This window comes from Mirounga leonina, unplaced genomic scaffold (genome assembly GCF_011800145.1).
Source record: "Mirounga leonina isolate KUSES-001 unplaced genomic scaffold, KU_Mleo_1.0 Mir_153, whole genome shotgun sequence".
Lineage (NCBI taxonomy): Eukaryota > Metazoa > Chordata > Mammalia > Carnivora > Phocidae > Mirounga > Mirounga leonina.
The window spans coordinates 17,023,517-17,046,040 of NW_023270387.1; the positions used below are offsets into that span (position 1 = coordinate 17,023,517).

Sequence of the window (22,524 nt, forward strand, 5' to 3'; positions counted from 1 at the left end):
GAGCCGAAGGCAGTTGCTTAACCAACTGAGCCACCCAGGTGTCCTATTATAAATGTTTAAAGATGACGGTTGAGCTCTTCCTCCTGCCAAATCTCCATTTCAGGTTAAATATCCCTAGTTCTTTAACTTTTTCATAAAATATTATTTCTAGACATTGCTCCCACCAGTTATATTTGAAATACTTAAAAATCAATAAAACAAGGGCAGTGACTTATCAGAAGGGACACAGGCCATTGGACAGGATCAGGGTCTGGAGGGCCCCTGGTGGACCAGACATTAATTAATCATTTATTTACTGGATCCTAGAGGAAGTCCATGGTGTCCTGGGGGAGAGACAGGGTGACTGGGACAGTGGAGGTTGGGGGTGGTGCTCAGGGCCTAGAGTAGTGACTCTTTACCAGTGGATATGCGAGTATTTCAACGTTTTTAGAACCAGAGCACCAGTACTGAAGATTAGCTGTGGATTCTCAGCCCTGCTCTCTCCAGTACTACTCTAATTTCGGAAGGGATTCTTGGTTATTTCCCAGTATGGTTTTCCCAAGGAGAAGAGAACCTCTGATTTGTAGGTGGGCATACAGATGCTCAGACCAGTGCCTCTACCTCCTGGCATCCCTTGCAGGTAGGTGTGGCTATCTGACCAAGTTCTTGCCATGGGGATGTGAGCAGAAGTGATGTGTGCATTTTGGCTTTCTGCCCTTCCTCCTTCCCACTGTCTGGAATGAACATGGGCCCGTAAGCCATCGCAAACCACGCAGAGGAGGCACCCGAGGATGGCAGAGCAACCAGGGAGAAGGAGCCTGAACTCCTGACAGCTTTGCAGAGCAAGCCTGACACACCATCTAATGTGAGAAATCAACTGTCTGTCTAAGGCCATCATTTTGGGCCTTAGAATGCCCAGGGGTTTGAATGCTTAGAATGCTCCGTGGCCTGCAGCTGAAATTTTACCATGCTCATGCACTGATCCTGAGAACCTTGTGTGACTCACTGCTCCTAACCTCACCCTAGTTTTCTGACCACTCTATAACCACGTGTCAAAATTGACCTCAATCAATTTGGTTATGCCTCATCATCAGTTTCTTTTAATAGATAAGGGTGGCTGCCAAGTTAGAGCAGGCATACAGGTTAGTTGTTCGCTTATGGGCTGAACTGGGACCACTGGCAAATTTATATGTTAAAAGTCCCTGCCCCCAGTACCTTGGGAATATAACCACATTTGGATATAAGGTCTTTAAAGAGATAATTAAATTAAAATGAGGCCTTTAGGGTGAGCCCTAATCCGTTATGACTGGTGTCCTTGTAAGAAGAGGAAGAAACCCCAGGGGTAGGCATGCGCAGAAGGATGACCATATGAGGATGCAGCGAGAAGGCAGTCATCTGCAAGCCAAGGAGAGAAGCCTCAGAAGAAACCAACCCTGCTGACACCTTGATCTTGGACTTCTGGTCTCCAGATCTGTGAGAAAATACATTTCTGTTGTTTCAGCACCCGCCCCCCCAGCTGTCTGTGGCATTTTGTCAAGGCGGCCCTGGGCAAACTAAAACACTGCCAGTAGCCTCCTTTGCCAGATTTTAATGACAGCAAATCACATGGCAGATTCTGCCACACGTGCAGACATTCATTAGTCATTTATTAGAAACAGGGCAGGTTAAGTCTCACCTCTTTTTTAGGTGATCTTATCAAACTTGACTCGAACGTGCTTTACTAGCTGCAGATACAACATCCCAGAAGCAACATTAAGTTAAACTTACAGTTGCTAACAGGCAACAATCCTCAGACCCAAGCGCACACAATGATGTAGAGAACAAGAGTCTGTTGCCGTCTCTGTGGCTAAAGGACTTGGTACATCCCTGCACCTGTTTACCTGTTCCTGTGGTGGACAGGTATGTCTATAAAATATTTGTGACAAGCCCTATGTCTTGAATACTTCTGAATTCACTAACGAGAGCCTATTTTTGATACTCATTAAGCGAATTAATAGGCCACTAATGAAAATCCATTTTTAACATTTGTTATGCTAAATTAGTAAAAAAAAAAAAAAATCACTGGTATTGACTGAGCTAAAATAACCCAAACACTTGTAATGGCCACCTCCGGGTGGGGGCTGATTAGCATGCTAGCTGACCCCCCTTAGGAATGAATTCCTGATTGGGGCAAATGACTGCCCTGGGGTGCTGCCCAAACTAAGAGGTAGTATTTCACTGTCTAGGCTGAAGTATCTTTAATAAATGACGGGCATGAACAAACCCACTGAAGGAAGATCTAGAGTTTTAAAGGAGAAACACACTCTTGAGGTGTTTTGTTCACGCTATACCCTCCATTATTTCTGACACCAGATATGTGGGGTTTCCACACATGGAGCAATTCTGTAATGCCAGCTGGTTAAATAGTTTATTCACTTCTGACACTATCTACCGAGAGATAGCATCAGATCCCCCAGGTGAAGGGTTCAGATGGCCGCAACTCCCAACTTCAGATGCAAACTGCAAGTCTAGTTTGTCACCCGTGCGTCTGACCAACTGGCTGTAGGTTGGAGGTTCCTACGACCCCCTCCTCAGGTCTGATTAATTGGCTGCACAAATTAATCCCTTTGACTAATTGGCTCACAGAATTCACGGAAACATTTTACTTGCTAGGTTACTGGTTTATTACAAAAGGATATAATTCAGGAACGGCCAGATGGAAGAGAAAGCATAGGGTCAAGTATGGGGGGGTGGAGCTTCCCAATTTTCTCCGGGGGTTTCCACATCTCCACATGTTCACCAGCTTAGAAGCTGCCCGAACCCCAACCTTTTGGGTTTTTATGGAGGCTTCATCCATAGGCACAATTGATGACATCATTAGCCATTGGCGATGATTTAACCTCCAGGCCCACAATCGGTGGGACTGAAAGTTCCAATTCTCCGACTTTGGTTGGTTCCCCTGGCAACCAGCCCTGTCCTTAGGTGACCTAGGGCCTTTCCAAAATTCGTTTCATTAACATACACTCTGGGGTGTTTGAACAGGGTTTGTTATGAATAATAAAGGACACCTTTATGACTCCTGTCACTTAGGAAATTCCAAAGGTTTTAGGAGCTCTGTGCCAGAAATGGGACGAAGACCGAATATGCATTTCTTATTACAAAATCACAATCGTTTACATTCCTCTCCTGTTCCATTGATACTGGAAGCTTTTCCTTATTCATAGTTGCTATACCGTCGTAATTGACTTTTAGAGACTTTCATATAAACAGTGTCATGTACATGTGTGTAAATTAATCTACGGTGGGGGCATATAGTTTACATTTGAAGGGTCCCAATCAGGAATCCATACTCTAAGTGTGACCAGGGTGCTCACGGATCCATGGCTGACTGCAGAGGTGGCTCCCCCCGCCATGAACCTGCAACGTCTTTATTTAAATCCGAATCCTATGATGCATGAATTAGCATAAGGGATATTAGAAATAGTTTTCCACCGGTGAAATCAGTGCTGTTTTGGAAAGGTGGTTGGCTGGAATGAGCTTGCATGGACAAGCTATAAGAAGAATCCAGCATACAAATGGCATGCTAACTCCAACCCAGAGTTTTGCTCAATGGTGGTGTTCATCTGGTCTTCTGTCCCTCTTCCGAATGGGAAACTCTGTTGCCCGATGTGCCCAAGAGTTTGGTAGACTCAACCGGCCTCAGAACCTTGCTGCATTTTCCCGGGGTCCTGGTGTTCCTGCAAGGGCCTTGGGTTTGAGAGAGAGGCCCAGAGAGTAGGGCCTGTCCTGACCGCCTCTGTGTGTGTTTGCTAAGAAATGTGTGTGCATGTGACAGAGACTGATCTGAGACTTGCTTTTATAGCAATGTGTCACCTGGGAATGAGGTCGAAGGGACACATATAAACCTGAATAACAAACTGACAATTGCTGAATGCTGCACAAATTCATTTGGCAACAACATCTGCCCTGAACTCTTCACAAATAACAATAGGTCTCATTGAGTGATCAGGTCTTATGTTCAGGATTGGAGCCCAACCCTCGACATGTATAATCTCATTCAATCCTTTAAACCTGCAGAGGTAGGCAATTCATTGACAAGCAAAGAAAAGTAGGTTTTGAGAAGGTGCCCGAAATGATCTAGTTGGGATACAAATGCAGCTGAGCTGGCTCCTGAGTGTCCAAACTGTCTTAAGTCCCTCGCACTGTTCCCCGAAGCAGGGTAGGCGCATGTCAACATCTTGTTCCCTTTATGTGATCAAATGATCCCGCCAAGATGAAATCACGAGGAGGAAGGGAGGTGGAGAGTCAGATCCGACTTTAGTGGGCAGGAAGAAGGGGACACAGAAGGTGCCCCCCTGCTGGCAGGCGACTAAAGCAGGTGGGGGAGGGCGGGAAGGGGGGGTAGAAACCACACACCATGCTTGGCAGACTGAGAGAAGTATTCTATGGCGTCATGATCACAGAATAGCAGGCCTTTTAGAATTAAGAATAGTCTTAATTTGCACTTCGTTGGATTTTTCATTTACATAATGTTAGAATGCAAAGAAAATTCATACGAAAAAAATCCACTGCTAATTTAGCACTGAAGTTCTTGTTTAAATAACCATGGCAAGAGAAAGGATTTTTCACTTCGCTCTCAGCTTAGGTGGTTGGGATATTTTGTAACACTGGCGTTGGGTCCAACCGCAAATGAGAATGCATTTGCCCCTGAGTAGTTTTGTTGGTATGATCCGAACGCTAATCACCATTTCAATAATTTATTTGGTGTGGAGGGTTTAATGTAATTTGTTTAAGGGTTCTGAGAAAATGTATTCCTTTATACAGGGCCTCATTAAAAGTGCTTGCAGTTTGGGGTCTGGTGGGAATGATCTTTATAACAGGTGTTAGTTCAGCTGATGACACCACATAGAATTTCCAGTGGGATGGATTTTGGGATGGCAGGCAGAGAGAAGTAGGATCCGTAGTGCCCTGGGAAAGATCCCATGGCAGGGAACAGGTACCCCATGAGGTGATGGTTTGGAGCATGTGCTGTGGTCCTGGTGGAATGGGGGATGGAAGGACACTCTTCAGGCCTCCCTGGCTGTGTGGCATCCACAAATCACCCCGCACCACCGTCCTGACATGAGTAAGATGAGGTGCTCCATTCCAGGTCCTGCTCTCCCCACACCTTGGCCCCTGCCTTCCCAGCCTCCTCCTGCGGCACCACCCTGCCTATTTGCACCCACACCCTACTTGCTGCCTGTCTTCCTTGAAGTCTTCCCTCATTTTCCTCAGATGCATAAAATAACTTCCTGCTCCTCTTAGACACAGCAGTTGCAGTCTCCCTCCTCCACATCCTCACACGTTCAAATACACACACTTGATACCATTGCTCAAAAGGGTTTGTTCTCGAGGCACCTGGGTGCTCCGTTGGTTAAGCCTCTGCCTTTGGCTCAGGTCATGATCCTGGGGTCCTGGGATGGAGCCCCGCATCAAGCTCCCTGCTCAGTGGGGAGCCTGCTTCTCCCTCCCCTCTCCCCTCCCTTAATGTTCTCTCTCTCCCTCAAATAAATAAATAAAATCTTCAAAAGGGTTTGTTTTCCACAAAGTCTTCCCCAGTTCACCTTTCCCAAACACACTGATCTTTTTTTTTTCCCCAAAGCACAGCTTTTTCTGTTAAAAGATAAACTGGGGGCATATGACAAATTTTAAGTTTATTTGAGCAAAAATTAATTCAAATTGGGCAGAGCCAACCCATAAGTGGTTAGGAATGCTTCTCTGACAGGAGCTGGGGAAAATAAGTAGAGAAGGTGCAGAAGCAAAAAAAAAAAAAAAAAAAAAGGTAATTATTTGATTGGCTACAGCCTAAAGTCTCGTTGGCTATTTGTGATGGGCTATCCTTAGGTTCTGATTTCTTAAACTTGAAGCATTTACAGGCTTAGGGTTTGGTTTGCTCACAGAAGCCGCCCAAGTGTTAGAACCACTTCAGTCTAATGGCTTCCTTGCTTAATTTCACACCATATTCACAAAATTAGGCTATTTTTGTTTATCTGTCTTCACTTTCTTCAAGTTCCTTGCAGGTAGTGGCTGGATCCTCTCCAGACAATTGTACCCTATCATCCCTATCATCAGGTGGTCAGCAATGACTGCATCATACATAAAAGTATGTTACAATGGAAGGACTCACTGTTCTTGGCTAGGCTCATTCACCTGGTGCTGACAGGACCCTCCACTATCTTTCTAGCATCCTTTGTTGTGGCCAGTTGGATGGGAAATTTGGTCTCCCTAGAGCAGTAATTCGAAATCATTCCACCCCCTGCCCTCAGCCATTCTTTTGAACTCACTAGCCTATAATCTATTAAATGCAAGACAGGGGGATAGGTCCAAAGACCTACTTATATTTAGAAAAGGAGGTAAGTACTGTTAAAAAAAGACAACAGGCCCCAAATGGAGTCACTTGTGCTAAGCTCCATGCCACCCAACTTAGACTTAATATCCATTATAATTTCAGTCTCCCCCAGGAATGGACTCGTAAACCAGTCAATCTGGAATTATCTGGTCAGCACTTGTAAGGTAATCTGCCTGCTAGACCCCTGCTGTCCCCTAAAGAAAGGAGACCTTGCCACCAAGTAATCCATTCTTTGCTTTTATAAATCATCTCCTCTTCCTGCCCCCTTCTGCCTGTATGTTCTTTATTTTGTGCAGCTCTTTGGAGCTTCTTTCTGCTAGATGGGATGCTGCTTGAATCGTGAATCATTGAATAAAGCCAAAAAGATCTTCAATTTTTCAGGGGCTTTCAAAGAATCTCCAACTTTAGCTCCTCCCCTTCAGTCCAAACCCTGAAAGGGGAGTCTGATTCCAGATTCATAGAGAAGGAGATAATTTCCCAGGAGATTCTGTCCTTGTCTCTACATAACGATAATAAACCTTTCTATATTTTTGCTACACAGGCTTTGTGAGAAAGGTCTAAATACTTTCTTGTCGTAAAAGTTCAAGAGGTTGAGTTGCAGAGAGTTCAAGGCAAGACCCTTAGGTAATCAGGGGAACCAGAAGTTGAGGGCAGTCTCTTAAAACCTGTGCTCCTTCATGGGTTTTGAAGCAAAATCCCTCATTTGAAAATTCAAAACAAAATCCCTCATTACATTTTTCTAGAAAAGTATAGCAGGGCGCCTGGGTGGCTCAGTTGGTTAAGCGACTGCCTTCGGCTCAGGTCATGATCCTGGAGTCCCGGGATCGAGTCCCGCATCGGGCTCCCTGCTCGGCAGGGAGTCTGCTTCTCCCTCTGACCCTCCCCCCTCTCATGTGCTCTCTCTCTCTCATTCTCTCTGTCTCAAATAAATAAATAAAATCTTTAAAAAAAAAAAAAAGTATAGCAAACAGGATTTGACTTGGGAACTCTGTAACGTAACGCTCCCTGTGGCCCAATCATGGGCCTGAGGTGGGGAAGTAAGGCAAATGAGCGCCACACCTCTGCTAGGCACCTGGGGAGGATGGTGTTGGTTGCCGGAGGGTTGAAGCAGGGCCTGGCAGAGGGAGGGCTGAGGACCTGAGCAATTTTGTCTTCCCCTGTCTGTGCTGGTTCTCACTGCCTTACTCAACCTGGGACCAGAAACACCAGCTCTTCTCTCGGCCTCAGGGAAATCAGCCGCCGCAGAAAAAGTCAGAGAGCCTGGTTTGAATCGAGCTCTCACAAACTGCGTGACTTTGGGCCAGTGACATAACCTTCCTTTCTGAGACTTCACTCTCAAAATCTGTGAAATGGGGGTGTCAATAATGCCCGCTTTGGCCCACTTGAACCAGTTGCTGAGAGATGACATTTGATAGATAAGGTTGTTATAATGCTATGCAAATAAATGGAAAGTGCTGCTATGCAAAAGTAAGTTACTCCTATTTCCAGAACCTCCTCTTTGAATTTAATTTATTCTAGAGTGTGAATCTAAGTTACTTGTTCTATGTTCTCGATGCATCCGATTTTCAACCCCATCAATTATTCCAGACTTTGCCTTAACTAAAGGAATTTTTGGCAACAGCAGAAGAAAGTGTTATTTCTTTGGGGCAGGAGGGTATTTCTATCTTACCCTGGCTGGTGAGGTGAATAATAGTTATTTGGCTAAAGTGATGTGTGGGGGGATAAAGTTCACCACTCCCAAGTGTTGGGGGGGGTCCCTTTTCTGTTCCAGTGGTTCTGAGGTCTGGTTGTGACTCAGAGAAGCCAACTTTGGGAGAAAGAAGTGGTGAGGGGGGGAGAGATGGTGGTAAAAAAAGGTCTAACGTTCAGCTGCCTTGGTGCCTTAACTGCCCTAAACCCTTACCACAAGGCAAAGGGGGGGTCATCCCTCCCCTTCATTCATCCACATGCATTCTGTGAGTATCACTGAGCACTCAACTCTGTGCCAGGATTATGCTGGGCACTGGGGACACAGACATAAGCAAGACAAGCCTGTTGTTAGCCTCCTGCTGCTTGTGGTTTGAGAGGAAAATGAAGTTCAATGAAGCTAATATGACCAGAGAGGAAGCATCAAAGAGCACGGGGAACTTGGAACCTTAGTGTGAGGGCCTGTAACCTAGGCTGGGTGCAGAGGGAGGCCTTTGGAACCTGGAGAAGGAATAGGAGTTGGGTAGTCCTGGGGGGTGGGGGTGGGGAGGATGAGCAGATAGATCCTGGTATTTGGGAAGGTAATGAGGGGAGAAAGAGAACAAAAAGAAGTTCAGTTAGGCTTCTGGGATTTTTTTCCCTTCTCCTCATGGCTGGCCTTGTTAACTATTTTATTTTATTTAATTTATTTTTTTAAAGATTTTTAAATTTATTTATTGGCCAGAGAGAGACACAGTGAGAGAGGGAACACAAGCAGGGGGAGTGGGAGAGGGAGAAGCAGGCCTCCCGCGGAGCGGGGACCCTGATGCGGGGTTCGGTGATCATGACCTGATCCAAAGGCAGACGCCCAATGACTGAGCCACCCAGGTGCCCCCTTGTTAACTACTTTAAATGTGACTCCATCTGGATAAAAATGTGGGACCCCAAGACCTCTGGGTGGTTTTTGCCTAGCTTTATCTCCAGCCGAAGCTCAGGATCGCCTAGGATGGGCAGAAGGACAGAGGGGGGCAGTTTAAAGTCTGATGAAAAGCTCAAGTCTTTTCTATACAGCTGTGAGTCTAGTATTAAATTCCCATGCATGTTGATTTCCCTCATGATATTGCACAGGATCAAGAGCAAGGCCAAACACGTTGGGGCAGAGGGGGATGAGGGAACTGCCTCTGTCTACATTCCCACCCCAATGTTGAGGATATTTTGGAGGCATGGAGGAAGTGCTGGCTTATTTACAACCCAGATCCGGGTTCGAAGCTAGGAGGAACATCTGCTTAATTGCACAATTCAGCTCTGACCCCTATCCTGGGTGGCCTCACCTGGAGCTACTCTTATCTCACGCTCAGGTGGACATCCTGAAGGGGGCTGGGAACGATCAGGGCTGCAAGATCTCCTTTCATTTCACATATGAAGAAACCAATGTCCAGAGAGGCGAGATGACCAGGACAAAAATCACATGACCACTTGGTTGCAAAGCTGGGACTAGAATGCCTGTCTCCAATGCACCTGCCCGTAATACTTCTATCTGGGGCCTTTACAATTGTACTTATTCTATCTCTGTGATTCTATCTGATACTCTGAGCAATCCTGAGTGATAGATAGGGATTAAGATGACTTTATTTTTTGTAGATAAGAAAATTGAAGCTTGGTGAGTTTATTTGACAGAGTCCTCAAAGTTAGAAAGTAGTTCTCCTAACTCAAAATTCAGTGCATTTTCCACCATGCCCTGTGGTTAGGAGGCACACATGGTCTCAGACTTTGCCCGATTATCCACTTTAGAATGGCCTCAAATGTAGATAATGACTACAGAGGAGGGCTTTCAAGGAGTAAATTAACCATGTTTGGGCATTCTTGCCAGGCCTCCAGCTTCCAAGTTGCATATCAAAATAAAAATCAGCAAGTAGCTGGCCCTGCAAATTGCCATCTGAACCTCAAACCAGCAGTTTGTGCCTGGGGTTGGGGGGTGGGGGGAAGCATCCCTTTATCTTCAAATCCACGCTTAGGGGACAAGTGCCTTTGTTTTCTGCCGGGACTCTGACACTTGCTCTTGCAGAGATGGTTCTCACGAAATATACGCTGGCAGAAACAATAATTGAATCATCGGCAGGGTGTTGTGAGTCTAGCCATGGTCCTCTCATTTTCCCTTAGGGGTTAAATGGGGATAGCAGCGGCTTTGCTCTTGGTCTCGGGAGGTGGCAGGATGGTCCACTCCCGGTAAGGTGGTTCTGACAAGACAATGCTGGTCTAGATTGAGAGTGGCAGCTGGTAGTGGTTCCGTGGCTTTCCCAGTGGATAAGTGATTTGCTTGGTGGGGAGAGCTGGGTGGTTCTATGATTATGTTGAGGTAGACAGAAAGTGGGGGGTGGGGAGCCTGACTCGGGGAGGAAACTGGAGCTGGGAAGAGGTAGGGGACTGCAGAATGTGAGGCCAGGTCCCCAACAAGTCTGGCGTGGGGTGGGGGTGGGGTGGCAGAACACAGGGTTCAAGGAGGTGAGGAAAGGCTGTCCCTCCTTTGGCAAGTGGTGCTGGGCAGGGGAAGGGGCTCTGCCAAGCTAACCAGAGAGGGCTCCAGATGGGGCGAAATCAAGCAACTGTGGTTTGTTGAGAACGAGGAGCATTTTGGGGGAACTGAACTGATCACCCCCTCCTCCCTTGAAACCAAGGACTTGTACAACCACAGAAGCAGTCTCACCTTTAGCCCTGCTCCTTTTTCTGTCTTTAGTCTTATCAAAAACCAGGATCTGAGTCCAGAGCACAGTGAAATATAAAATGGAATAGAGGATAGGCCACCTGGATAGGCTTGGCGGCTCCTACAAACGTGCAAAAACATATTTACCTTGGGTGTGCCTCACAATTCCCACTGTAGGAACAGTATCTGGTGGTTCAGAGAGGGTCTGGGTCCTCAAGCTGAATTTAGGGTTAACGTGGGTCCCCCTCACTCTTTGAGTGTCTGTCCCTCCTGCCCCCAGTGGCAAGCTTTACAGGCTTGTAGAAGATTTGCAGCAGGTGTTGACCGCAGGCTGAACGGACTCGTGTATATGTCCCTTTTGCAGGAGAGGGTAGGGTGGCTTAGTGCTGGGTCACCCTGCAGGGTCACAAGCAAGCCACTGCGCAGGGGCCCTGGGTTATGCACAGGCATCCACTTGTGCAAGGAACCGTTGTATAGCCGTGCACTTGTCCAGGGATGGCAAGTCACTTGCCAGATGTACCCTTGCTGTTACTGCCTCTGTGCAGGGGGCAGAGTGACTGCGCTGGGGCCCTGGGCACTTTAGCTTGATCGGGGGTAGTTTCTGGCTGCGGCCGCGTCAAGAACCTTTTGATGCCCACAGTAGTAGAAACCGTGTGAGTTTCACAATGGGGGCGGGCTCATCCGCGCTCTGATTTGCCCGCTGCTGTGCTCTGCGTGCTCAGAGCGAATTTTCTTCGGCTCCGGCGGCTCTCCCTTGGAGGTGGGGATGCGGCGGGGGCCGGAGGAGGTGGGCGTGCGGCCGCACGGGACCCGGGGCTGTTGCAGGCAGGAAAGGAGACCCGCCACGGTTTAGGACGACCTCGATGCGACCCGGCAGAGGAGGCCACCAACTCCGGGGAAGACGAGCGAGCCCCAACACAACTCTCGATTGCCGCAGAGCGGACGACGCGGTGCGCCCGCCGGCGCGCATGGGGACGCACCCCGGCGGGCGCTCCCTGCCTTGACTTCCCCATCCCCGCTCGGGGGAGGGGCCCGAGTCGCGCCGAGGCCGCCGAGCGCAGAAAGTGCGCGAAGGGGACGCGGCTGGCGAGCCGCACACGTGACGGCGCCGCGCCGAGCCGAGCCGAGCGGGACCCGGCGGCGGCGGCGGCGGCGGCGGCGGGCGCAGCGGGGCGGCCCCAGCGGCGCGGGCGGCCTGGAGCCCCGGGAGCGGCGCGCGCGGCCCCGGCCCAGCCGCCGTCCCGGCCTCGCGCTGCACATTCTCTCCTGGCGGCGGCGCCACCTGCGGCAGCGTTCGCCCGAACATGGCGACACGGAGCAGCAGGAGGGAGTCGCGACTCCCCTTCCTATTCACCCTGGTCGCGCTGCTGCCGCCCGGGGCTCTGTGCGAGGTGTGGACGCAGACGCTGCACGGCGGCCGCGCGCCCCTGCCCCAGGACCGGGGCTTCCGCGTGGTGCAGGGCGAGCCGCGCGAGCTGCGGCTGTGGGCGCGCTGGGGGCCCCGGGGGGCGGACGAGAAGCCGCTCCGGAGGAGACGGAGCGCTGCCCTGCAGCCGGAGCCCATCAAGGTGTACGGACAGGTGAGCGGCCGGCCACCCGCCTTCCCCCAGCTCTTTCCTCTCCCCGCACTTCCCCAGCCCCGCATCCATCCTATGCGGTCGCCTCCCAGGTGCAGGCACCGCTGGGGACTTCCCGGCTTGCGTTTGTCCCCCTCCCCCCCACAGGAGTGTGACCGTCCGCACTTGAATTGCATTGATCTTTCCTCCTTTCTGTCGATTTTAGCAAACGCCTTCCAGGTAACTCGCGGGGTGCAGTGCCCATTTGCCCAGGGTGTGTGCACACCCGCGTAGTTTCCAGCAGGTAGAGGAGGGGTGCAGCTTCATTTTACATGCGGATGAAAAACGGGGTTTCTTTAGTGTACCGTCAGTTGGCAGTGGAGGCGAGTAGCCTGCAGTATACTTACCCAAAGCAGTAAAGGGAGGGGGACTCCATACTTAACCATTTTTAACCACAGTTAAGGTGGGCAAACCTGAAAGCGGGACTATCTTGGTCTGGTCAGAGCAAGAGGCGCGCGCGTGTGCGTGTGCGTGTGCGTGTGTGTGTGTGTGTAAGGGCTGGATTTTGTTGTTGTTTGTTGGGGGGGGTCTATCCATTCCACCTTCCCCTTTGAGATACTGACTTTATTTTTGGACAAGAATATTAACTCATGCCACTTAGGGATTTGAAAGGCTGCAAGAATTTGGTGGGCATTGTTATTCAGTAAGTGATTTATTTCTGTCCAGGCAATGGGCTTATTAGATCATAAGTAACATGAATTTCACTTTTATGGCCAGACTTACTGCTAGTAATAACAGACCCAGTTTGTGGGTTAGTATCAGCATTGGCAAAATTGATTTGACCGGCTTATTGCCTCATGAGACTCCGAGCCCTGTGGTTAAGATTGACATCAGCAAAACTAGAAGGTCAGTGGGAAAGAAAAAGTGGGACCAGAGGAGATGGTAATTTGCACAGTTTCTAGAGTCAAAATTTTACCAGTTAAAGCAGAAGTTAAAAGGTTAGTCTGAATTCTGCCTCTCTACACGGATTTTCTTTAGCCCTTTCTTCAGGAAATACACAGATTTAAATATTCAACTCTTGGAGCTAGGAAGAACCTTATAAACCATCTCACTGATTGTACCATTTTGTTGATGAAAAAAACGCAAGCCGGGAGAGGCGAAGTGACTAGCCCAAGGTCACGTGGGGCAGGGTTGCCTGTTTAGTTTTTGTTGGCTCAGTGACCTTTGGGTGATCAAATAGTTGCCCTCTCTTTATACAATGCTCCCTAAATAATTCTTTTCTAAAATAAAAAATAAATGGCTATAAATTAGGGGGTAGGGGATGGTGGCAAGTGGGTGGGAGCACTTGACTTCCATCTACTACCAGGCCCTGGGAAAGAGCGTGTGCTGAGGGGCAGGTAACTGCTGTGGGCAAAGGCTGCTGGAGCCTGCCTGCTCTGTTTGTGTGTGGGTCCCGACCTTCTTGCCCTCCCCACCCCCATCAGAGACTTCTTTTTGTATGTGGAAAAGAAGACAGCAAGGTCCTTGCTCTCAACCAGGATAGCAGCATCCTGATGTTGAGTAGGGGAGGGAAAAAGAGGGACTGCCTTGGTCATGGAGTCTTCCCGGCCACCCTGCTCTGCCGTGGGCTTGAGTCAGCTCTCTGGGGGCTGGGAGCGGGGAGGGGTGGGAGTCCATTCTTCCTGGAGCTCAGGTCCCCTGCAGGGGTAGTTTTGGATAAGGGCAGAGCATCCTAGTCTCAACAGTGTGCATACAGGTACCATTTCTTCCTTGGGTTTGGCTTGTGAGGGCTTCTGGGGACATGGGTCAAATTAAAGATGAACTGTGTTCTCATTGGGAACGACTCCCAAACCCTTGGCTTTTCTATTTCTGAGCCAGCCAGATTGAATTTGGTTCAGTTGAAGGATGGAGAGCTAGCAGTCGAACTCGTAATGAGGAATTCCTACCAAGGCTGAAGGCCCAGGGCAGCGTTTTCTCTGAGGCCCTGAGGTTAATAAAAGAGGGATCAACTTGAATCTTTAAGGATCTGAGTTAGACAGAAGGAAGAACTTCCTGGTCGTGGGCTTTCTGCCACGAGCCCCTTTAGGCTTCAGGCACAAGAGTCAGGGACTGAAGGAGTTCGGTGTGCCCCTCTTGGAGCTCTGGAATAACTCTTCTATTTGGAATGACCTTTCTAACAAGGGTGACCATTTGCCTCTGTTTTCCCTGGGCCAGACCTAGTTTATAAGTTGTCCCTGCTGCTTATGAGAGCGCTGTCTTCACTCTCAAGTGTCAGGGTGCAGGCTATAAATTATATGGGCCATTCTGCGTCTAGCTCTAAGCCAAGTTCCATTCCATCCCCCTCCCCTTTAACTTTTAAAACTTAAGGAATTGCAATGTTCTCCCACAGTATCGCTTGAAGGGAGTGTGGTTCTGAATAGAGATGGGCGTGCCAAGGAGGGAGGGTGGGGAATTTTTCATCCCTGCTTTCGGAAAGTTTACAATGTAAGGAGTAGGTAAAACAGATGGAGATACAGACATGTGCTGGACAGGAGCAAATACACGTGGACACAATAAAGCAGCTGTAGCTCTACAGTGGGGTGTTAGAGGTTTGTGATACGGGAAGGCACCGGAGATGGAGGGCTAAGGTCAGTGGGCTCAGACACTCTGCAGCTTCTTGCCCTCTGACCTCTGAGTGAGGTTAAGAGGCTGCCTGGCAACGCAGATTAGGGCTGGAAGCAGAGGCTGCCTGACCAGAGAGGCTGGAGGGGTGCTGTTAAAGGCCACCAGCTTCCAGGAGGAGCCAGGAGGGCTTTGCAGGGAGGTACCAACTGCAGCTAAAGAGCCCTGTGTTGGCATGTCGGTTGGTTCTTTTTCTTTGGTTCCACTAACCTATGGAGTAAACTAGGCACGGTTCTTGTGATCATAGTCGTCCTCACGTTCTCTAACGTGGGAGACTGGTTTCTGCCATGATTCCGTACAGACATGTTTGTAATAGTAAAGTCTGGTAATAGTGGCGAAAACAAGTTGGTATCAGATATTAAGACTTTTCTGCCCAAGTTCAGAGTTTAGAAGTTGAGCCCCTTCTAAAAGGGGCCAAGTCCAAGAAGGGGGATTCCATAATTCGTGCCACACTGAGTTTCTTCCTGACTTTGTGTTCACTCCATGCCTCTGTATCATCATGCTTGCTTTTCCTCTGCCTGAGATGGTCTTCCCCACTCCGGTCTTTGCTTGCAGAACCTCTGTTCTCTTCTTCAGCATCCAAGGAACATCTCCTAGGATTCCCAGGCTCCAGTGGGAAGAGTTCTTTTGAGCTTGGTTACAGCACTAACAGCCTGTGTTATAATTGCTTGTTTGTCTCTTCTCCCTGTTTGCTCCTTGAGGGCATGGATCAAGCCTTTCTCTTCTCTGTGACTGGCACTTGGGAGGCCCTTAATGAATATTTGTGGACCGACTGCCCACTTGGAAGAAGAGAAGCTTGGAGGGTAGGAAGCACATCCAAGTTACAAAAAAGGGATTTATAAGGAGGATCACGGCGAGCCCACAGACAGAGTGAAAATGAGTTGGCTCTTGCGGTGGTGAGGATCGTGGAGTCCTGATTTTGCTGTGCTGTCCTGGGGGTTATTTTGAATAAAGAACTGGGATTCCATTGTACAGAATCCTCCCTTTTAGGGCCATCATGGTATTGCTAATGGTATTGTTTTGGGGAAAAATCCTTTGGAATGAAGCGCAAAGCCTAACAGGATTTACAGGTTTATTTTCCTTCCAATGAGCGCTCTCTCTTCATAATTCCTGCTTTTTAGAGGCCAGGGAGTATTCAGTGTCCTGAATTGAGACTGAAAGTAAAGTGTCTGTTACAACACAAGGCCCTGGGACAAAGAGCCTCCTTTGGGGGTGGAATACTGTGCAGCTTTAGATCTCTTTAGAGTAGATTCTTGCAGATACACTTGCTTGGGAAAGAATTGGCTGGTTGATTCTGAAGTTAGGATGCTTGACCTGTTTACTTCCAGAAGATGAGAAGGCAAAGCACTTGCTGTTTCACATTGGCTTCCATGTAGGTGAAGAGTTGCCAGGTGTGTTGGGTTGGCTCGGTAAAGGACGTGACCTTGAAAAACTTCCTGCTTCCACTTGGCGTCTCTTCTTACTGCATGGGGCTCTTTGCTCAGTCTCTGGCTACCATTTAGTTCATCAAGAGCTTGTACATCTTGGCGCATTCTGCTTGGTGGGCAGAGGCTGTGAGAGGTGGAAGGAATGGGGAGGAAAAGGGGACGGAGGAGGGGTGAGGAGATGAGCAATGTAAACAGATGAAACGAAAAGGCGTCCAACGTGTTTATTTAGCCTTCAGGGGGTAATACATGTCTATAAGTTAAAATTTGTACAAGAATATGGTGAGAAGCAAATTTCCCTCCCTCCCGTGTCCCGTGTTTATGTGCCTCTTCTCAGTTGGCAACCACTGTCCTCCGTTTTTCTGTATGTCTTTCCAGAAACATTCTATGCGTGTATGGCACAGAGGTACAGAAAATTTGGAATTTGTAATATCAGTGGCTTTCTGTGATCCATGGGCCCTGAGGGCATGAATAATGAGGTTAACTCTGGCTCCACAATGTATTTATGGCATTTGACTGTCAAAAGGTAGGGAGTTATGTGAGGTGTCATAGTGTGGGATAGGTTGTTACTTTTCGTCCAGGCCCGGGAAAAGAAAACTCATGCTCATCGCATTCTGAGGGTTCCTGCAGGCCAGGAAAGCCGCCTTGTAGCCCTGGTTCCCAGGCAGGCTGCTGGAGAGCAGTTCCCTAGAGGTGAAGAGCTCAGGTCTGTGAGAATGTCAGAACCTAGAGACCAAGGATCTTGGTGGTCTTCAAGACCTTGTGTTCCTTTTGAGAATGTTTTCTTTATATTCTGTAAAATAAAGTTAATGGTATGTTTAGTCGATTGCTTTGAGACCTGGGATCCAGGAGGCAGATCCTAACCGCAACTAATATCCCAAAGCCAAAGGCGGATGCCGTTTGGTCATTTCATTGTCGTATTTTTGGTCTGTTCCTCCTTAGAGATGACAGCCATCTTTGTGTTGTCATTGTTTAATCCCAGAGCCAGAGATACATGGAGACAGCCATGTCCTGTCCACTGTAGCAGAAGACAGGAACATTCTAATAATCTGGAGGGGAGGTTAATCCAAAAAGTAACCTATTTGCCTTTGCTGCATATTTATTTAGTCTTTTTTTTTTTTTTTAAAGATTTTATTTATTTGACAGAGAGAGACACAGCGAGAGAGGGAACACAAGCAGGGGGAGTGGGAGAGGGTGAAGTAGGCTTCCCGCGGAGCAGGGAGCCCGATGCGGGGCTCCGATCCCAGGACCCTGGGATTACGACCTGAGCCGAAGGCAGATGCTTAACGACTGAGCCACCCAGATGCCCCTATTTAGACTTTTTATTAAAGCTCCAGTTTACCTTCCTGATTAAATTTTGCTTAGGTGAATATTAAAATGAGCTTGCATTCTTCGAGTAGCTGATCTGTGAAATGGCTGGCATAAATGTGTTCAGGGAAAGCCAGTTTGGTGTTTAGAATTTTCGACAGTAATTCAGATATGGATAATTGAGAGTTCACTGCACAGAAATAGATTCAAGCTGAGGTATTACACTAACTTTTCTTCCATTTTTTAAGATTTAGTTATGATGCAAAGGAAAAGAGCTGGCTACATTTTGGTTTGAATATTTGAGGATTAGTGTTTCTGCAGAAGTGGTCTGGGCTGCTAGGGGTAAGGCATTTTCTTTGTTGAGCACAGAACCTTCCTGCGTATTCTCTAGGTACACCCAAATCCATTGGCACAGGGCATATTCAGTCCAGCCACGTAGATGCAAGAATCAATTTCCCTCGGTTTAAAATGAGCCCCAGTTAATTTCGACCTAATTTATTGGTTTATCGACCTGTGGACCTAGGGCCTTCAAAGAAGTGGCATGGGCAGCCTTCTAGCACTGAAGTGGCCGATAATGCTATAAATCAGAGAAGACAGGGTCGGTGGCTGATTAGCATCAAGATTTGGGTTGTTTCCTACCTCATTGTGAGACCCCCAGTTTTTTTTTTTTTTTAAAGATTTTATTTATTTATTTGAGAGAGAGAGAGAATGAGAGAGAGCACATGAGAGTGGGGAGGGTCAGAGGGAGAAGCAGACTCCCTGCCGAGCAGGAAGCCCGATGCGGGACTTGATCCCGGGACTCCAGGATCATGACCTGAGCCGAAGGCTGTCACTTAACCAACTGAGCCACCCAAGCACCCCGACCCCCAGTTTTTTATTATCACATGAGGAATGCTCTGTGCATTTTGGGGTGGGTCCCATAAAAATAGGGCTTCATAACAGTCAGGACCGCGGTGGGGAGTTAAAAATAAGCACAAAATTCTGTTACCCACTGGGTCACTCTTAATAAGAATGTCGACCTCCATGATCATGTCACTGCTGCAGCCAAGGGCGGGAAGACCCGGTCTTCCTGGGTTCACAGCGGATCTGCTAACACAGCTCTGTGACAACTCTTTCTTCGGTGCAGGAGATGCTCTGTATCTGCGTGGCCCTGCGTGCCAACTAGCAAACATGGCAGTGGAAGACTTGAAATGTGGCTGGTGTGACTGAAGAATTCCATTTATTTTCTTTCACTTAATTTTAATGAATTTAAATTGAAGTTGAAATGGCCCCGTGTGGCCCTTGGATACTGTGTTGGAAGACATAGCTTTTTTTTTTTTTTTTTTTTAAAGATTTTATTTATTTATTTGAGAGAGACAGAGAGAGAGCATGAGAGGGGGGAGGGTCGGGAGGGTCAGAGGGAGAAGCAGACTCCCCGCCGAGCAGGGAGCCCGATGCGGGACTCGATCCAGGGACTCCAGGATCATGACCTGAGCCGAAGGCAGTTGCTTAACCAACTGAGCCATCCAGGCGCCCGGAAGGCATAGCTTTAACGGGTGGTGGGAGGCCTGCTTTTTCCAGTGCTGGGCAACCTCTGCTTCACCCAGGAGAGACGCTGTATTTCCAGCAAAGGCCTGCATTTGTTCTCACCACAAACAGCGGGGGGGAAAACAAGACTTGAGGACTGTAGTCTGAAGCCAGGTCTTGGTGGCTGTGGACTGCCAGGTTGGGTGTCTGGAAAACAGTGGCCTCTCCTAGGTAGGTCGGAACACATCAGTGGCCGTGGAGGATGCAGTGGGTTCAGTGTTCATCTGGTTGGGGCGGCGGGGGGACCTCTGCACGGTTGCCTCCTTCCATCCTTGGGTGATGAAAGCTGACCTCTGTGCCTTCACTTTTTTTTTTTTTTTTTTAAGATTTTATTTATTTATTTGACAGAGAGAGAGAGAGTGTGCAAGAGAGCCCAAGCAGGGGGAGTGGCAGGGAGCCCGATGCGGGGCTCGATCCCAGGACCCTGGCATCATGACCTGAGCCGAAGTAGACGCTTCACCGACTGAGCCACCCATGGGTGCCCCTGTGCCTTCACTTTTGAGGTGGCCTGGCACACACAGCTCCCTTGGCCCAGGCTTTGCCGGCGTGGTGCGCAGACCCCGCATGGCTGTTGAGCAGTGAAAGATGTAGCCATCTCCTCCCCGCCCCTGCCCTCTGCTTCCTGTGCGCTTATTGACTTACCACAGTGGAGCTGGGTCTGTCTTTCATCCCTGCGACCCTGCAGGCTGGCATGAAGACAAACAGCACGGGGCGTGTGGTCTTCATCACTGCATGGTCCCCCCTCCCCCGCCGGCCGGCCCCATAACTTAGCATGCCGCTGCAAGCTCTTGGCTCAGAAAATCGGGACCCTTCACGATGATTTATCTCCAGTCCCCTGAATTAGATTAAAAACCCAGCTACGAATTCTCAGAAAGGCAGGCTGATGTGATTATGTCCCAAATCTGAGTGGCAGACAAGGGCAATAAAAAGATGTACTTATATCATAGGCGTTTTGGGCCGCGTGGGGGCCAACGTGCTGTGTATTATTCTCCCCATCCCCCTTTTTTGGTTTTTTAAATGAAGAAAGTGAGTAATATTACTTCTGTTACTTAGAAAAGAGCCTAACCTGTTCAGTAGAAAGTTTTTTCCCCTGAATAACTATGGATCGAAGTGGGGAAGGGGTTAGGGTGATTCTTACGTTAAATAGATGTGGGTTTGAGCCATTGAGTGGGTCTTGAATTGGGAATTTAAGACGCCGGTTGGTACTGGGGTGAAATCCATTTTACTCTGTTTTGAACTCCTAGGAAACCTCTGTGTCCAGAAGAAATTGGGAAAAGCTGGGATGATCTCATTGAGCTTGGAGGGCTGGGGTTCAAAGCAGCCTTGGGTCAGACTACTTTGGAGGCTGTCCCTGTGGACACTCAAGTGGGTGCCTATGAGATGGGCCGTGGGTGGGGTCGGGGTCCAGATGGTAGAGGACCCTGTTTCTCATTAGCCCAGGGGATGCATGCTTAGACAGTGGTTCCATGTGGGTTGGCCTGGGACCTGGGAAGAAAGGCCAGTGCTGGTCTGCCCAAGGATCCCCGCAGAAGACCCGGCTGATGGCAGGGCGTGGGGACAGAGAGGAGGTGGGTGAGTGGCCTGGGAAACCGTGCGAGTGTTTGGGGACACTTGAAGTGTTTGAAACCATTCTTTGTGTAATGGGAGACCGGGCCCCTGGGCCTTACCTCCTCTGCATGTATTTAGTCCCCTGAAGTTCTCTCACCGAGAAGTTTAAAAAAAATCCTGCAGTTCACTGTGCACGAGGCTCGCTGGATTGGGCAAGGCATCTGGCTGCTGGTGGTGATGGAAGGGCTCTTGCAGAAACAAGGCCATGAATCTCCAGAGGAGACAGATGAAGGAGAGATGGACTCGGATGGGGTGAAAGTCCTGTCTGCTCTGAGCTGGGGGAGGGGTTGAGCTAACAGAGAGGTGCGGGGGTCCTTCCAGCGGGCGCCTTGCCCTCCTGCAGCTTAGAGGGCATCTCGCATTACTGGGGAATCAGCTGTGCTGTTGGGTGGGATGTGTTCTGTGCTCTCCATTAGCTTCCCTCAGTGTGGTAAGGAAGCCACCGGGAAGGTGAGGGCTCGATGCGGGATTTAAATGTGTTCCTTTGGGGCAAGGACAGTGCTAGAAATCAGTGCCACCTGTATGCCGGAACCTCAGGAACCCCGTCGGCCTCTGGGTTCCAGCCCTGGTGATGCTGACGTTAATTTTTTATATGGAGCCATTTTGCGAGGAATGAATGACTTCTTTTGGTATAAATAATAGACCAACAACAAAAGGAAGTGATGTTTCAGCATTTTGAAGTTTATGAAATATATTCACAGAAAACCTCTCATTGGATGCTTCTCACAGTCCCATAAAATCAGGAAGATAAGAATTATCCTCCTTCTCTTTTCACAGATGGGTATTTTGAGGCTCCAGAAAGGTATAGCGATGTACCAAAGGTTTTGCAGCTAATGAGCGTAGAGACCAAGACTCAAACCCAGGCCTCTGACTCATCTCCAGTGTCCTGTGGTACATTTGCCTCTTGTAAATATTCCAGTGAAAGCTTTGCTCTCAGCCAGGGACCCACAGCCTGTTTGCTGTGAACTCTCTTTTCCCCCTTGAAAACCTAGAGATACCCTGTAATTTTACCCTCCCCTTGGCTTTCCTGGCTACACTGATTTTCTTGTAGCTTTTCAAATCTGACAGTCCCCATGTCTCCCCTGTTTCTGGCTTTTGCTCTGCTCTTGCCTGGGTCTGGGTCTTTCTCCTCCATCCCATTTCCCCCAACTCCTCTCCCCTTACCCTGTGGTACCTGCTGTAGGTCATGTCTCCAGTATTTGGGGCAGTCACACCCTTTCCCCCACACGAAGTTACGCCCCTGTCCCCAGAAATCCTATTTCCTGACACCCAGCGTAGCGTCTGCTTCATAGTAAGTGCTCAGTAAATATTTATGAATGAATGAGGTTGGGGGTTATTTATGGTGAAACTGCAGACCCAAAGAGGAAGGACAGAGAAAGTGGGTGTTGTGAAGCCATCCTGCAGAGCTCTTGGAAATGGCTTGGGTTCATAGGTGAATCCTCATTTGAGGCTAACCCGGGCTCAGGTGCTCAGCAGCCGATGAACAGAGCCCAGTTTGGGGCTTGCTGTAGCCTCTGCCTATATATGCCCTGCTCTGGGGTCAGCACCTCTGACTCTTTCTGTGGGCTTAACCTCATCTGCAAAATGTGGAAGTTGGTTTAGATGTTCTCTGAGGTTCCTTTTGGTCCAATGTTTTCTTCCTTTTCTTACTTACCAACTGGTAAATTAAGGGGTGATTATTTTCATGAC

At 48.7% G+C, this 22,524-nt stretch overlaps 1 protein-coding gene across 2 annotated transcripts in view; it reads left to right on the forward strand.

The window, feature by feature from the left end:
• Positions 1-11,905: 11,905 nt before the first annotated feature.
• SORL1 (sortilin related receptor 1) overlaps positions 11,906-22,524 on the forward strand; it is a 154,232-nt gene continuing 143,613 nt past the window's right edge. The window contains exon 1 of one of the 2 annotated variants that reach the window (XM_035009158.1): positions 11,906-12,292. In XM_035009158.1, the coding sequence (XP_034865049.1) occupies positions 12,017-12,292 (276 nt within the window). In that variant the 5' untranslated portion in view covers positions 11,906-12,016. The remainder of the gene's footprint in view (positions 12,293-22,524) is intronic. The other variant, XM_035009159.1, reaches the window with a different exon arrangement.